The sequence below is a fragment of the Anarrhichthys ocellatus genome, unplaced genomic scaffold (assembly GCF_004355925.1).
Source record: "Anarrhichthys ocellatus isolate YVR2014 unplaced genomic scaffold, GSC_Weel_1.0 scaffold65, whole genome shotgun sequence".
Lineage (NCBI taxonomy): Eukaryota > Metazoa > Chordata > Actinopteri > Perciformes > Anarhichadidae > Anarrhichthys > Anarrhichthys ocellatus.
Window position 1 is genome coordinate 492802 of NW_022280095.1, and position 18360 is coordinate 511161.

The 18360-nt window shown below is 40.6% G+C and overlaps 1 protein-coding gene across 3 annotated transcripts in view; it reads right to left on the reverse strand.

Moving 5' to 3' along the window:
• Nucleotides 1-18360, reverse strand: part of LOC116397286 (cell adhesion molecule 2-like) — a 192111-nt gene that overhangs the window by 49866 nt on the left and 123885 nt on the right. For 2 of the 3 annotated variants that reach the window (XM_031872570.1, XM_031872568.1), the window contains exons 2-3: nucleotides 14379-14405; nucleotides 3421-3570 (exon numbers count right to left, since the gene is read on the reverse strand). In XM_031872570.1, coding sequence (XP_031728430.1) covers nucleotides 3421-3570; nucleotides 14379-14405 — 177 coding nt within the window. The remainder of the gene's footprint in view (nucleotides 1-3420; nucleotides 3571-14378; nucleotides 14406-18360) is intronic. The other variant, XM_031872569.1, reaches the window with a different exon arrangement.

Here is an 18360-nt window from a genome sequence, read left to right on the forward strand (position 1 = left end):
TATATATATATATATATATATATATATATATATATATATATATATATATATATATATATACAATATACTTTGTTTTTGTAAAAACAATATTAAGCCCCAGTGATTTTAGCTTAATTCATGCTGTATTGTTAAATATTGCAAAACGTATCTAAAGTCACACATTTGAACTACTCGTTTGAGTAAACACATTTTAACGAGTCTCATTAATTAACATCATTTCAAGGGGAGTCAGTAATGCCACTAATATGGCTATTCTGCAAAAATCTAACCTTCATCGCTGACATCTATGCACCACCAAGTCACCTGCAGCTATTCTGGAAAAGTTTGCAAGTGTGCTACTATATTATGATGTCTTCATATTGGTCCTTAACCATCGCAAAAAACGTATGATTACACTACCAAATAGCTGATTGGGTGCAAAGAAGTCCACTGCCTGTCACTGTTCATGTTGTGAAATGGAATGCTCTCACCCCATCAATTACACACAAGGCCATAATGCTGTATCATACAAGGCTCGGGTTATTTGATGTGTTCTATTTCATGTAGGCTTTGCCCTCTAAGAGCGCACATGCAGTTATAAAAAAGGATTTTCCTTTCGCCCTGCACGGGCCTCTGACATCTTCGCAGTTGTGACAAAAAGTGCCATGTGACCATAGTCCTTCTACCATTTTTTCTTCAGCGTCCAACAGTCAACAAATCACGAATGAAGAGCGCTGTGACGGACACAAGTCTGCTGGCTCAGCTCCCTCCATAGCAGGTTCTCCACATTTGCAGGCTTCCTCCGTCCCCACAGTGGCCAGGAGCCTCGCAGCAGCGACTCTCTCCTTCTCCACATCAGTTACCTGCCACTAAGGCACATTTTTAAGACTTGCCAAGCATCAAAACAACATGGCAAAGGCTCGCCGCTGCACAAGTCACAATGCAGCTGGCGCAGCTCAGTCACTCCCTCACATTTTCACGAGTAACAAATCCTTGTTTAAAACTTGCATTACTGAATTATCAGCCTCCTCCCATCCTTCAAAGGGAGTTAGAGGTGATATCCCAGCACCCCGGTGTCAGTAGCCCAGTAGCCCAAATCTCTCTTGAGATACTATCTTTCACGACGCGCTCCTCCTGGCCCCGACATCGGCTAAGAGAGCGAGTGAACTATGGCCTCTGTCGGTCTCGTCATCCTGCTTTTCCATTAGAGAAGAGCAACCTTACAGCCAAATCCCTCATTTATACCTAAAGTCTTAAACTCTTTTCGGCCCAGAACCATTTCTCTGTAGAGATGCATCCTCACCAGAATGAGGCAGAAGAAGCATCTCATCAACTCTGACCACTGTGCACTTTGTCTCAGTATGTCGCACATATGTTTAACATAAACATAGCGCAGCAGCTGTTCCTTCATTACAGAGGGCACTCTCAAGACATGGGTCTGTCAAAACAGCATCAGTCTCGCTGGCTGTGTGACGCCATCACACTAGCCTACACTGCAGCAGGAGTGGGGCCTCCGTAGGGCATCTGAAATGCTCTCCACCAGAGCTTTATCCTCATCCATGGCCCTCCTAAGAGGGCTGGCAGTGGCAGACATCTGGGCTTCTCTGTGCCCTTTCATCCGATTCTTTCTGCTCCATGTATCCGAAACCTCCCGAACTCTTTCAGTGTTCAATGTGCTAGATGTCAGATGAAGAGTTGCCTAATCAGGCACCTCTAGGAGGATTTAATCTGATCATCAACAGAATTGATTCTTGTTTAAGCTTCTCCCTAGAACGGCCATTGTGAAATCCTTCATTAGCAACTGGAAGTAGGCAGAGAAAGCCAGAAGCCTATAAGAACAGAGATCTCGGTTATTGATTAAACGGTGTGGAAGTCTTCAGTCCCAGCTGAATTCATCGGACTATCAACAAAAACTTTGTTTACTCCAATTTAAGATGCTAACAACGCCAGCCAGCTTTACACATACACACAGATAACAAAGATAGTTGAATATATATTATAATAAATGTATGATATCCAGTGTATGGATCAAGCCCATGATGTGCAAGCAATATCCTGGTGAGCTTTAAACAAATGTAAAAGCAAAATGAATTAGTTTTATATTAGATAATTAAAGCTTTAGTGATAGCACAATACTCCGCTGACAAATTATATTGCAAATGTAGTTTTAAAAAAAGTATACTGTAGTGCTTTCTATCTACTTCTCTATGCCATTTCAAAACTATTATGCCAATAATCTTTAAGCTTGACAGGCCTAGCAACAGTAACCGAGGGGGGAGGGGCTTAGTGAAGGTCAATTGACGTCCCCACTCTTCTGCAACGGCAGTGCTGTGTGAAGAGAGTGTGATATATTTGTCTCGACAAGGGGCTGTGTTAACCGCGTCACAGTCAGCGCCTTCCCTGCCATTCTTACGTTCGGCATCTGCAGTTTGTGAAGTGGTGCGTGTTGTCTTCTTGTGGACCTCGGTGTCACAGTGGGGCATTGGGAACCCGATAGTGACACCTCTCAAAGTAGAATGTTAGATACCGTAACTCGTAAGCTGTGGGCCCAACCTACTCCAGCTGAAGAAATGCCGGTTTAAATTGGGAGCAGAACTATGGTCACACATCGCAACTGCGGACGTGCGAGAGGCCTGTGCAGGGCACAAGGCCACAAAAAATAAAAATGTTCATGACTGAGCAGGGATGAACCCAGAATCTGGCGTTATGATATGTAGCTAACTTCTTTTTGCAGAATTTGTATTCATACTTGCACTTGCACAGCGGGGTGAATGGTTGACTTTGAGAGAGTGCAGGCTGTTTCTGATGTTCTAATTTGATCAACACCATGAAAGTATTGAGTATGCATCTTTTGATTCAGATTCCAACCAAATTACACCAATTTTCTTATCCATTTCGACTTTTCAAATATACTCAAAAAACCGCTTCTGACACTGAAGTGAAATTGACTGCACACAAAAAATCATAAACATTCAAACCCCAAATTGTTCATGGCAGTTAATGTTCTCGACTAGTTATCTCGGCAAAACAAGTGATATAGAGAGCTGGCTGTAGTTGTTTTCCATACCAGAGGGGTGTCTGTAAGGTTGACGGATTAAGTGAAAAAAAAAAATAGCCACATACAATCCATCCCAAAAGGAAAGCTGTGTATCTTTTTCTATGCACTGTGAATGAACTGTCTGTGAAAACAGAGCATCAACAGGAAAACACAGACACATGCAATGTGGGACAGATGGTATGACACAACAAAAACAGCAACTTATTCAACTGACAAACACACAGGAACACGAGGGGTTGTTCGGGTTGCTCTCCAGCCTAAAAAAAACCCCACAGTTTTGTGTGTTTTGTGCATTTCTCAACCAGCATAAACCTAACAGGGAATACTCTGTAAGACTGCATCTGTTGTGCAGCAGCTGCTGTCTGTCAATATTCAAAACCTACCTTTCTTGTCCCCAAAAAAGAGGGTCTGCTGTGCTGGGTTTGACCACTGGAGGGAGGTGTTGTCATTGTACTCCACACGGCAGGTCATGTTCGCCGTCCCACCCTCTGTCACCGTCATATTCTGAACCAGTGGGTACTGACCGCTGATGCCTGTAACACAACCCATAAGAGAAAAGTGTGAAACAAGATGAGGATGCATCAGCAAAGGGGGATATCGAAAGATACAACGGCAGACAGATTTAAACAGACTTTACACGTTTGATTGCTTGATTTGTAAGGTTGCTTTGTTGATGAAATTCGCTTGATGAATTTCAGATGATCACAAAAAATGAAAGCTAGGAAGTAATGCGACTTTATAAAGATGTACATAAAACAAAGAAAAGACTCGTCTGTCTCTGGAAGTCAAGAGAGGAAATCTGGTTTGAGGCTTAACACCCTAATTAAAAAGCCAATGTTCAGCCAGGATGGCCAATCAGTACTGTGTGCTAAATTGGACCCTAACATAGAACACAAAGGGGGCATTTAGCCTGCGGTACCAACCCTGAAACCTAAACTACACTGGGGAGACCAATTAAAAAAACATTTTTAGTAGACTTGTGTGTGCATGTGTGGATGCTGGTGCGTGCAATGCCCGCATCCAAATGACAGAAACTGGTTATATTGTTGCATGTGAATAGTCCAAGTAGAGAGAGTTTTCAGCACCATGGACAGGTCTCTATTGCAAGTGGTTTGTCAATAGCTGCCAGTTTTCAGAACTCTGGACAGCTCACTGTTGTGCGTGCGTATGTTTTAGTGGGTGTGTACATTTGTGTGTGTGTCTGAGGGAGGCTGTGAGCAAGTATATAATAATAACCATATATCTATCCCTGTCCCTATTCCCAGAGGACGGGTTTTAAAGACTGTGTGACTAAAGGCTTAGGTAAGAAAGATTATTCATCCCCTGCTAACTCTCCCATCTTAAACCACCATCCCCCCCCCCGGGAAAGGATCATGAAGCTGAAAAAAAAAACCATATATAAGGAAATAAAGAAGTAAGAAATATTTGGAATTGAGGAGTTTTTTAAATTCCATTCCTGTGTGATTCTGTTTGATGCCTTCCCATTCAAACATTGCTTATGTATTAGAGCTCATTTAGCTGGCAATTTTGTGTTTCCCTTTCTTCAGATAATGACTGCACAGGTACGATAAACAAACCATCAAACAGTGCTTGTCTGCAAGGTTAGCGGGTGAAGCAAACCCCATCACTGACAGACCTGTGGCGAAGGACATGTTGAGAGGAGAGAGGGTGAGGTGAAGGAGGGGAGGAGAGGTAGAGAGAGGTAAGTCAAGGAGCACGGGTCATTTCCAGTGTTGATTAAGGCCTCCCGAGGTTAATCATGCGTGTGAGAGATAGAGAGGGAAGGGCAGGGAAACAGGGGGGTGAAAAATGGATCAGAGCTATGGGAGGCTAGGAATATGTTTTATTCATGAAAGTTTTGCATGACGCACGATCTGCCAACGATTTACCGTTCTCCTGCGCCAGCCGTCGCTCTCTTTATTACTTCCTCTCTTTAAATCACTTATTTTTTTCCTCATTTTTCTCACTCACACAGTTGGGCAACATACAGCCCAGTGTGAAACAATTTATTTCTTTTGTTGCTGGCCGCAAAGGGAAATTAATGGTTAACTGCCATACCGAATGGTGGAGATGATGATTTCTGTGTGAGCTTCTGCACAATATGATGTAATATAGAATTCGACATCATGCAGTGGATGTGTCCCTGCAAAATGTAATTGAAGATGGAAGACACTTTTGGAGATATGCTTGTTTGTTGTATTGTCAACCCTGTACTCATCCCTGAATATGTAATCTGCTAGTTTGTTCTTCAAATTATCTGCTTTTGACAAACACGGAAACACCACGAGATTACGTCAAAGTGCTTTTAACGTGCCCCTTGGGAATATGAAAAAAATGATATAATATATATCATAATATAATGTAACATAATAAATAGTGTTTGAATTTCACTGCAATAAATACATTTGAAAATATATATATATATATATATATATATATATATATATATATATATATATATACTGTATATTACATACAGTACTGTGCATAGGTGTCACACATGAGAGCCTGCATGCTTACTTATCAGGACAGAAGCTACATATTATAGCATTATATTAAAGTTTGTTTTTGCTTTCCTTTCCTTTTTCTCCTCTCCACTTATACAAAGTCACAATAGTCCGGGGATCCCCCTGCCTAAGCCCTTCGTCGGTGTCTGGTCAAACACGTCCGGTGGGACTGAAAGGGCCAAAGGGGCCACAGTGATGGTTATATTAGAACAGTGCAGTGTTCCGTGTGCCTAATTGGCCAATGGAGTAGGTTCTTCCATTCTCCCCCCTGGCCACCCAGACCTGATTTAAATGTATCTCCTGAGGGAAAGAGGCAGCTGTTCTCTCCTGATTTCCATGTCTAAATTTAGGTCCTTCCCTCACTTCACCTCCAAGCTTTCTCCTACTTTCAGTTTCTTGCACTCTCTTTTCCAGTTCACAACCATTCCACTCAATTCTCTCTCTCTCTCTCTCTCTCTCTCTCTCTCTCTCTCTCTCTCTCTGTGAGTCACGTTCCCTCCTCAGGTTGATCCCTGAAGGGTGGCATTTCCACTTTCTTTGTCTCTCATTTTTGTATTCTCTCTGTTTTCTGGTGCTCCCCAGTCTTTCAAATTTATCTTGATCCTACCTCCTTTCTTGTGCTCAATTGGGATATATCTCTCGTGGAGAGTGGGGTCAGTTTAATTGCCCTCCACTTTGACTGACACGCCAAGGCTAAGCCAGGTCAACAACATCCTCAAGTGCATGACATTATGAAGTAATGACATAATGAAATTAGCTTTGCTTGATTTAGCTTGAGTTGGATAATATATGTGTGTCACCCCCGCCGTCTTATACTATAGAGCAAGGTAAGTGTTGATGTATTCATGGTGACTATTGCAACGCCGGTTGCAGCTGCCTCTAAACAAGCAGCAAATTATTATTTCCTCTAGATTCTCACACTTTACCCTTCATACAGCTGTCTCCAGAGATGAGCTGGATCTTAAGATTTAATGGGACCATTCAGTACCCTCCAGTACCCACTGTATGCACCGGCTAATAATCAAGGCTGGCGGCAAAGCTTCCCCACAATCATTTGGACTTGTGCCTCCCACCACACAAAGTAGAGTCTCTAATATTTCTCAAAAGACTAAACTATTACTATTATGTCAAAAGTAGATGCTGGTGCAGCCAGTAGAGATATTTCCATGACACAAAGGTACATTCAAACAGACAGTACCTGTTGCCAAAGCAAACTACCAGACAAATAATACTGATAAGAGTATCCCGGATGCTTCCTGTCCGCTCTCTCCGACATGACCTTTCAAGCAAGAGCAGCTGAGTCTACTAACCATTCTTATTTAGGCATTCAAGAAGCAGAGAAAAAGAGAGCGATGCGGGGAGACAGACGGACAGCCTGGAGCTACTGACCTTTATACCAGGACTGGAGCTCAACTGAACTGTAGAGCTATGATGCATGGGCCGGGAATACAGGATTACAAAATGGACAGAGGCAGTCCACAGTTTTGATTAGCCGATTCACCTTTTAAGCCAGTCGAACATAAATACCCCATCAACGCAAACTCTGGATTTTATCACTGTATATTTGAATTGAAAGGATCAGTCTCGTTTTCACAGTGCCATCATTTCTATCGGACATGGAACGAAATCGGTGAGATCTGGAAACACTGTGATGTTGCTTCAATGAAGCAAGAAACAAAGTGGTAGGACAATAAGGCAGGTTGTAAACAAGTCGACAGTAGATAATCCTTAAAATGAACATACTCGTAGTGTTGGTAATAAACCTTCATTGCGACATAAGAACTGTGTTCACGCACTACGGTAAGGAGAGAAGGTAAAGTATCAACCAAAAAGCTGGTATAGTATGCAAACTGGGACGGATATTTACAAAAATGTTAAGTCACAATAATGAAGTGATACAAACGACCTCAAGTCGCTCACTGTTTACATGCATCCCACTCAGAAGATCATGAGTGAGATGCAGAAGATTACAAAGTATATGGCGGCTTTGCCATGAGCAGCTCGAGTCTATACGGTTATGCAGGTGGCTACACAGCTGGATACACAAGCTTCTCAGACTGAGTGATTCTCCGAGTGTCAGGCAGCAGGGTGGCCCGGTGATTGGAGAGACCATACAAGGTCGAGAGTTTGATCTGCTAAAGAGCTGGTGTGAATTCATCAATCAGCTATGTATCCTGTCACAATGTCCTTGAGCAAGAAAACTTATCTACCAACCTCCTTCCTGGTTTACAGCGTCATCAAAATGTTGAAAAAGCAAAATAAACCTGAACTTTTAGGCTGGTTTTTATTTTTTTTCTGGGCGAGAACCAATTTTAGCCGATAATATGGAACACAAAATGTTACCGGTAACTTCCTGGAGGAGAAGCTGACATATCAGACGAGTGCATCATCACTCCCTGCTCTCGCTCTGGGACTCTCCCTCCCACTGTGACAATTTTCACACCAACTCCTTCCTTTTTCTCAGGAACATGTCATGCAAACAGACAGTCTTGTTTCTTTCTCTTTCGCTATGACCTTTTTTCACGCCTTCTATCAACATTCATCCCAAATCCACGTTGCAGCTCAAATGTGATTTATCAACATTTCATAACGCTATTACACCTGAAAAATAAGCCTCCAGCATTCACATTTAAATTAAACTGTATGTTCACATAAAAATAAAAAAAAGTACCAGTGTGACAAAACTATATATGTGTCTTTTTAAATAGGAAGGGTGGAGGGTTGCAGCACTGCAAGTCATTTATCTTTTAAATTTCTGGAAAAACAGAGACGGTGATGACACATGTCGTGCAAGCCGGCCGTTCTGCAGCCGGATATTTTGTACTGAAGGACTCAAATCTAAAGGGTAGAGTGTTGAGAATACATTTACATTGACTTCCATTCTAAGTGAAACAACTCTCAATTTGTTCTCCATATATCTAAGGATGTATGCATTTTCCATGACAAAATCAATTTTTATGGAAATACTATATAAATATCAATTAATGTAAAGCTCATTCTGCAACTAACCGATAGCTAACTAGGTTCTCTACTTTCTGGTTCTTATAGCTGAAGTGATGAAACCTTCTATTTCTCTGCTTTGTTTGTGTTTCTGAGTGAACTGTATGTTAATCTCTGTGTGTGTGTTCACACACAGAATCTCAACTTTCTCTTTTGACGGTGATAAGACTCCTGCTGTGAGCAAATTGAATGCAACCCCTACAGAGGGCGGAGCTACCTTTGTATTCAACACTGGCGTACAACCACCTCAGGACAGTCATTTCTGATCTGCAGATATGAAATTAATTATCCTGCACCAGAGAGGCTGGCTATGGCAGTGCTGTTGCTATTTACATACAGTAATTAGACGGGGCAGCTGTTGGGGCTGCCATCACAAAGTTGACGTCCAACTCAACAACTGAACTCAGATCAACAAAATATCACCTACTTCTCCACAGAGATAATAGGTGTTGTTTGAGCGCGGCATGGGGTGACCGAGAGAAGGCAGCTTGGTAGGAATCGAGAGCTGTCAGAGAGGAGAGTGACATCTTTTTGGCTTGTTTGTGAGATTGGGGGAGGGTGTTTCCAGTCACATCTAGGGTGTGAACGGTGTTAACAGAGGGTGATATGGTGATTACAAAACATCCAGGAAACAATTCTCCCATGACAGCACATTCTTCTATGAACAAAGCACTACAGGAAACAAATATGCCAAAGCACAGTGCAGTTTCTCTGTTTTTTCGTTGCTGATGAACAACTGTGAATCCAATTTATTAGGGTGTAACCGTACAGAAAAGTCATGCTTCATTTTTGATAATATATTTTTGATACTTTGTCACATATATACATGGGTGTAGTGTATATACAGTATATATATACTGATCCTGATCCTGATCATATCATGGATCAGGGTCATAACTTTTAGAGATCCCTGATCACATTTTATCACATTAATTTCAACCACACTGAAGTCTGTAAACCATCAAACATTCTAAATGTTATCCTTTTACTTTACTAAGAGTTGTTTCCCCTCAAAAAGAAAACACACAATTCAAATGATTAGGAAATAAAAGATTTAAAAAAACTAATCTTTTCAGTAGTAGTTTTAATGATGTATTATTAGCAGCTTAGAGCTAGTGTGAACAGGTCATAATTTATCTGTAATATCTATTTTATGTTGCTATGAAAACATCTCCTTCATACAACTGGATTTATTCAAGTTCGTATTACCAAAACTATATTTTACGAGGTTACATGTGAACACGGTGTAACGGACCACGGTCGATCACGGATCAACCGTGGTCCGTTACACCTCTAGTGACCAAAACATGCTTCCAGACACCAATATTATTTGCCCAGTAGCCTATTCTTGCCCTTGATTCAGCCACATCAATTGAAAGGGCAGAGATATAAACCTCTGCCCATTCTCTGCATGCAAGCTGCCTGAGTTCAAGCTTGCTCTGTCCAGAATGGCCAGGGATCTCACTATCCTTTCTGAGCCAAGGGCAGACATCTCCTGGTTTTATGAAAGAGGTAAACCTGGCCTTCATAAATACTTGATACACTGCTTTTCTTCCAGCTGGCAAATGAGAGCAGAAGAAGCTGATAGCTAAGCCTAGTAATGGCAAGGACAAAAGTACGTATTTTGACAGACAAGTGAAAAGCCTGGAGGGACAACAGTAAACAACTAAAGCAAGTGCAAAATGAATACCATCTTGAATGCCTCCTTCAAGCCAAAGAGGACAAGTTTCTCAAACTCTCTGTGATGTCAAGCAGACATGTGGGAAACAGGCATTTACATGAGGCTGCCCTGATTTATGCATACAAATATAAGCTGGTATAGATGCTTTTCTCTGTGTGCTTGTATTTGGCTCTTTGTACACAACCATAATTGTAATTGCTGCATGTATGTGTAGATAGTGTGTAGGGATTGTGTCTTACTAATGTCACCAGTTCTGGTTGAAAGTGAGCAGTGCAATATACACTAAATGTTATTCTCAGTTCATCCTTTCCATAAAAAAAAAGCAAATTCCCAGTCTCATCTGGTCTATTTTCAGAGCGGCAAGGACACAGAAGGCTAAGCTTTGGCTACGTACAGTACATCTAGGCTCAGATATTCCACTTTATTACCTCTTTAAATATGGCAAAGCCATATTAGCAGTCATACATACGCTTGCTGGCTTAGTCGTTTTTGTTAAACAATTTCAGAAAAGCACAAGGTCAGTCAAAGCGATGCCATGAGAAGGCATATAAATAGCACGCCACTTTCAACAACATTGCGTGTCATGTCTACGCATATTAAGCTTTTGTGTGTCATTTAACGCCTTGTTCTCATTCCCAACTCCTCACGTACGTATGAACCGGCACCGTTTTAAACACGTGGGTAATATTGTGAATTAAAACCACACCATGTTTATGTACCAAGACTACGTGTTTGGGTTTAGAAAGATCATGGTTTGAGTTGAAACAAGTATGTTTGTTATGCAAATTAAGATTTGTATGTAAATGAGGTAATCCACGTAAACAAGTCAACGGTTGACAGTCTCCTTGGCTAAAGTCATGTGTTTGTTTGACCCCATCCATCCACCCCGTCCTCCCCCCCGACTTGCTCCGAGCGCATAAAATTGCCGTGGTGTGAAATGACATGCAAAAAACAAATACATAGTGATAATGTGAGAACTTTAGAAAACACCATTTGGCTTTACCAGGCTGGGTCAGGGAAAGCATATTTATTGTGGCTAAGGACATTCTCAAATTTCATCAAACTGATGGGGAGGGAAAATGCGCTTAACTTGTTTTTATTCTGTTTTGATGCTTTCATAAGGGGTGAGGGCAGGATGATCGCAGACTAGTGGCATTCATGAGGGAAATCAGACTAATCATTGCTGCCACCAAAAACTCTCCAATTCCCCAAATCAACATTGCCACAGTGTGATTTTCTAATGTCTGGTGATGCAGTGACAGATACTGTTCATCTAAGAGTGATCTTGGGAAGTACTTCTCGCCCCAGGGGAGATCTGCAAGATTCAGTGAACAGAAAGTGCTAGCTTTAAAAACAGCTCTTATCATTTTAGCTTGTGTGTCAAACTGTAATGCTCTTTTACCAAAACTTGACACTGAAGATCTAGTCTCAGGATTTTTTTATGTCTAAATATCTTCGATGTCCACAAATAAAAGGTCCATTAATCCTCTAGAACTTGTCTGAGAATCATCACATTGTTAATAGCTAATTTGGCACATTTTGGACAGTACAAATTTGCCAAAATGTAGGCTAAAGTATAAATATAAATAAATATAAGCTAAACGGAGGGGGCTGAAGAACATCGTACTTCTTGTTAACATCCCCCAAAGCATTGTATGATGGTTCCAAAACTTAACTACCTAATTAATTTATTCTTTACATTAATATTACATTACTCAATTTTGTTTGAGGGGGGACTCACAGTGTCAGACTTTGAAAACCCCTGATTTGAAATATTATTTTTACTATACAACCTTCAGTTTGTATCAGGAACTCTACGTATGACACACACTTTGAACAACACAAGACTCGCTCTAAGTTACAACGAGTATTAAGAAAGTGCATAGCTTCAGGTTCAAGACATAGTTACCTCGAAACTGTGTTCTGTGTGTGCACACACACACACACACACACACACACACACACCCTGGACAGGTGCCATATATCTGTGTGTTGTGTTTAATGAGTTTGTTTTTCATGCTCATTTGCATCACTGACAGAGATCCCATTATGTTCTCACATTTTCTTAAAATAAACTTATCTTGATCTCCAACCAATGAAATACAAATATTATAGTGACAGTGATATATATATATATATATATATATATATATATATATATATATATATATGCACAAGGCACCCTTAACCAGTCACTCAGAGTGCTTCAGTCACATACAGATCTTTCTCTCAGGGCCACACGCTGATGAACTGGTGCTTTGAGGTGAACTGAGCCTTTATTTGCCACTTATCAGCATAATTCTTACCTGGCTTGCTATGTTTTCCTACCAATATCCTCATTATAACATCGAAAGAGGCAGGAGGGAGACATGTGCTCGACTCTGAACTACTCATTCTCTGTTCCCCTATTAAGAGAGCAATGGATTTCTTATACTGTCACAGTAAGATAGAAAAGAATGATAGTCAGGTAGGGAAGGCCTTTAATGAGAGGCGGGTCAACACTGAATAAGACGGAGATCTTTCAGACAAACACTGCACATGCAGCTGGATGCTGGCCCGGAGGGAAGCTTTAAATGAACTACGCATTCAGACACAGCAGGAAAACAAGGAAATCCTGCATAGGGGAGTGTTACTGGAAAGATGTGATGTTGATGCTGTTACTGACATTACTTCTACTGAGGATGATGACAAGGAAGAGGAGGAGGACGAGGAAAAAGGGGAGACTGCATTTTGAAGAGAGGAAAGGGTCTTGAAGTGAGCAATATACCAAATCTATCACTCCACAATGGGCAATCTTTTGAAAATGGCAAACCTTGCTTCAAGCACTTGAAATGCAGTATGGATTTACTGCTTATTTGTACAGAAGCACCAGTTTTATCAGAGGAGACCACTGAAGTTATTAAACAGCAGGCCAGCTACCCACTGTGATTTAGAATCTCCATAGTAAACGCCACTTATTTAAAAAAAAGTGCTCATGAACAACAAACAACTGAAGAGTGCAGTGCGTCTTCCCACAGGAACACTTTTAACTCCGCCGGAGGAGCAGACGCAGAAAGAGTATAGATTTTTCTGAAAACAGAAAGTAGAACTTGGAAGAGCATTTACACAACGATATTTTATCTGTCGACTGGATTCGATTTGTTTTTTAATAGATGGGCCACTTGATTAAGATCAAGGTGTTTCAACAGGGTGGTTGTTGTTTTTTTTATCTCAATGGCTATTATTCGGATTATTTGCACTCAAACACGTAAATTTGGGCACATGTGTTTTCATATTGGTTGACATTTATTTTTCACGTTTGGCTCAGATTCCATAACATAACATAAATTATATCTATACTAAAAATGCCACCTTTTACTAATCTTTTGGTAAACACAAGATAAACACTGAGTTGATTTCTCTCCTTTCATTGAACTCATCATCACATCTCTGCTCAGGAATGTGACTGTCTTCAAGACCTGTGCTTCTATCATCATTAGCCAAAGATGTAACAAAACAGAATGAGATCATAGTCATGGTTGACTAAACTCTTAGTTTTGAGAGGCATATTTACTGAGATCAGATTATCTCCTCTCACATAAACACTTTGACTCTCTGACTCTCTCTGATCTATAATCCGCTCTCATTGCCATCTTGCAGACAGGGAATGATGGAGAAGATGTTGATCATGGTAATTTACTGCCACCTCTCCGGTGCCTGGCAATGGTAACCGGCAATATTACACAATTAAATACCTGATAATTAATCGTATGACCTCGGACAGTGCTCTCCAGAGTTTATGTGCTTAAATCATTTACTGGCAAATATGAAAGAAAATATATATGAATACAAGATGAGCTTCATGCTGTAGTGGTGCTACCGTTTCTAAAAGATATTCTGACCCAAAGTGAAACATTTGTCATGATTTCCACTGTTTGCGTAGTGTTGATTAGTGTGTTTACTAAAACACTTTAAAAAAGGTATGAAAACCAAACGGCACTTTTGCCTTTCATCAAAAACTGTGACAGTTCTGGAAATAAGCAAACAGCAACAAGGGAATAAAAAGAAAACAAACGGAAATTTTGCAAAATGATAAAAGTAAATTCTGTTCAACTTTTGTAAGGCGTTTTGTCAGGAGTATGAGGCACAGCAGGGAAATGCAGCCACGACTCACCTCGAGCTTTGCCTTTTGAAGCCATCACTGAAGTACCCAAGTAGACAAGAGGGGTTGGATGGACAGCAAGAGAGGCAGACGCCAGAAAACAGAGAGGAGAAAGAACAGACAGAAGACAAAGCAGCTGATTAGATAAGTGTGGGAAGAACAGTGTGCCTGTATCTGTCGCGCGTATGCAGAAGCAGCATTGTCTTTATCGTCAATGTCAATCACGAGTGCTGAAACTCTCCCACTTCTCATCCCTGAAAGAGAATGTCCCGATTTAGCTCATCAGCTAATTGAGATCTTACAGTGTGGCACCTTTCAATTAGTCGCATCACATCATGTGGATCATGCAAGGAAGCTTGTTGCTTTCTAATGAGCTTACAAGGCCCATAAGGATATGGGCATACTGTAGATATCATGTTGTTGATTAGTGAATGATGTGCTTCATTTGATTTTTGGGGGGAAATGACTTTATGAACATTTTACAGTTGATTATCTTGTTCTCAGCTGATGCCTGTATGGCTCCAGTTTTATGTGGACAGACAGAGAGTAATGGTCTGTGTGTGTGTGTGTGTGTGTGTGCGCTCATGCACACCCTGGTGCACCGTCATATTAGGTTGTGATTGACAGCACTGTAATCAGAGAGGGGAAGCACAGACAGGACTGTTATGGGAATATGATGATATGGGAAGGTTCAATGAACCGCTTAGTGAAAACCATATAGGCCGACATATAGCCATGTGCAAAAACAAAAGGGAACCACAAGACAGACAACATAACCAACAACAAGAGCGTCACCTCAGAGACTTCCTGCTGGTAAAAACACAGAAGAAAGACAAATAAACAACATAGATTGTCTATTAGCGCACGCGTGTCTGTGTATTTGCGTGTGTATCCCGAGGGAATGACTCCTATGCTTCACACACACTGCTTCGCTAAATTGATGGATCTATTGGAATGCCTCCAGTGAGCCTGATAAACCTGTACAGCTCTAGGAGACAGTGCCTGATAAAGAATGAGAGGGGAAGAATAAAGAGAATATAACCGCAGGTGCCGAGTCTGCAGGTTATAACAAATATTGTACTTTCTTTTCGATTACAGATTAATAAATCACTCTCCCTGTACATAACATGTATATAATTTCCTATTTTGGCTGAAAAACATACTGTACATAGGTTTAAATTCATTGTCAGAGAGGGAGCGGAAAGCAATCCAGAAGAACGCCAAGAAATACAAGCCAGCTGCTGGACAGTCTTTTGACTCTCACATCCATATTGTTTTGTTTATATCTGGGAGCCATCAAATCATGACAGCCAATTTTCAGCGGCTGATGGAGATGATTATGTTTTGTTAGTACTGTTTCACAGATGGCCAAGGTGCAAGAGAGATAGAGTGAGGAAGTGAAAGAGAGAGACTGATCATTTCCTGTGATCTTTTAGTGAATTTACACTTAATTCAAAGGAAGTACAAGCAGTTTTTAACTGGTTATGAAACAGTCTAAATGTAATGCTGATGCCTTTATATGACCTACATGAGCAAATGAGACCATCAGCAACGAGTTTGGCTGTTTCTCTATAGTTATTCTTAATGCCTGACACATTCGATTCCCCACAAAATCAGACAAAACAATTCACGCCACACAGACCCCATGAACCTTGATTTAGATTTTCACAGGCAAAGTTCCCCAATGAATAAAATGTTAGCCAGTTAAAAAAAGAAGCTCATTTATTTATTTGAGAATTCTATTTTCAAGTTAACCTTGATCGGTCATTTAAAAGACTGCAAGAATTGTGAGATTTGAAAGGACTCAAAACCGATCTTGCGCATGACCGACATACACCAGGCGATCAACAGTACTTTCTTCAGAGTTGAGAGGCAAATATACCAGCTGTGTTTAAAAAAGGAAAATAATACTACAAAGTAGTTCTTTCATCGCCGATCAACATCTCTACGTCACCTAATGGAGCAAATTGGAGAGGAAAAAAGTGGGAAAACAACTATAAAAAGCTGCACTAATCCTCTGTTAGAAAGCCACACACACACACACACACACACACACACACACACACACACACACACACACAGGCAACAGGTGACAATGTCCCACCTTTTTGCTGTTTCACTGGTCAAGAGGGAGAGGGTCAGACAGAGAAAGGGGGCAGCGGGTGTCTACCAACACTGCCTTCTACATGAGACTGATGGCTTTGTGAAATATTCCCTCAGCAAAGTCTGACCTCGCTCTATTCCTGCTTTTCATCCCTGCTGTCAATGTACGAGTTCCCTGTCACAAGAGTGGCTCTGTGAAGTCAATTCCCATGAAAAAAAGGATGAAATATGGAAGAAAAAAAACACATTATATAGATGGACAACTATTATATAAATATATATATATACATATATATATATATATGTATATATATATATACATACGTCTATAGAAACCAAGGACACAAGCAGTGAAGAAAAGAGGTGGGAGTCTTCCTATGTGCACTATCCGCGTGATACAGTTACCAGGCAACCAACACAACAGTTTGGTAAGTCCTGGCAAGCTGAAATTGAACAAAACACTTTTCATTCCACTCTCTCATTCCCCCATTTTACCATGCCATGAGCAGAGTATTCCAAATTGATTACACAATGGCCACCTCTCACATGCTCTCCATTCTGCTGTTTGGACAGAATGCACTAAAGACACATAAGAAGCCGACACCTGAATGGGATCAAATTCAGCTATTCTTCCAGAATGCATTAGTTCAACCTGATGCATTCTCTTTTGATTCCTCCTTTTCGATTGTCTCATGTCCAGTAAAGTGTTATTTGAAAAAAAAATCTGAAAGGAAGTCCAAGGGGAAAAAAACAAGTATTGCAGTATTATGTTCACCATTTTTCTATGATGAGCAAGCAATGTTTTTTTTATTTTTTAAATCAACATTCAAATCAATTCAATAATATATGGGATTTTTGATATATTTAAAGTGCTATCAAGCAATATTTTCAATTAAAAAAAAAATACTTTCTACAATGTCAAAGTGAAGCACCTAGCACTGACCACACAAAGAATCAACACACCACTGTATTTTTTTTTTTAATCTATTGGTTCATTGGACCGCTGTTCCAATAACTGTGGTTGGTGGACCAAACTGGGACCACATCAGGAGTACAACAGCAGCAATATTGGATTTACTGTACAATCAGGTGGTGAAAGTTGCTCTGTTGGCTGTGCAATCAAGCAGTTGTTTTCCAACATTGTATTAGTCTTACTTGCTGTTTAAATTGGAATCTCTCTGCCCCCGAGTGGTCAAAATCACTGGAACTACGTTACATAGTTCCAGGTTTTCACTAACCGGTTACCTGCAGGTGGAAGCCCACCGAGATTTACAGAAGCTTAAGGACACTTAACTTAAGGACATTCCCACCTAAAGACACTTCTTGTATACATTTTATAGAATCTATTTTATCATCACAAATACCCTATATTTGAGATAAACATTCAGAGTTTTGTTTTACTATTTTTAAATTTCATTTTGAGGAATAATTGTCGTGTGAACATGAAGGCCTTACTTGGAGCTATTGGTCAAAGTATTGTGTGTTTACAGTATGGAAACATACACACTTTATCCAAGACAGTGAAAAGTGAGTGACTGTATGGTGGTGGAAGAGTACAACTTGGGTTGTTCTCTGTCTCTGTCAGCAGGGTGCCATCATAAATAAACTGTGTGATAGTTCATACAGACACCACCTACTGTGACACACACACACACACACACACGCACACACACACACACACACACACACACACACACACACACACACACACACACACACACACACACACACAGCAGTGATCATAGTATTCCCTAAGGGTATAAGTCTCCAGGGAAGACATGTGTTCAATTCCAACATCCTTCCTGTTTTCCTCTTCTTCTCCGTCTCTGTTCTTCTCCCTTCAACTTATGCTCATTCAGGAGTTTGTCTCCCCTGGCTTTTCATATTCACT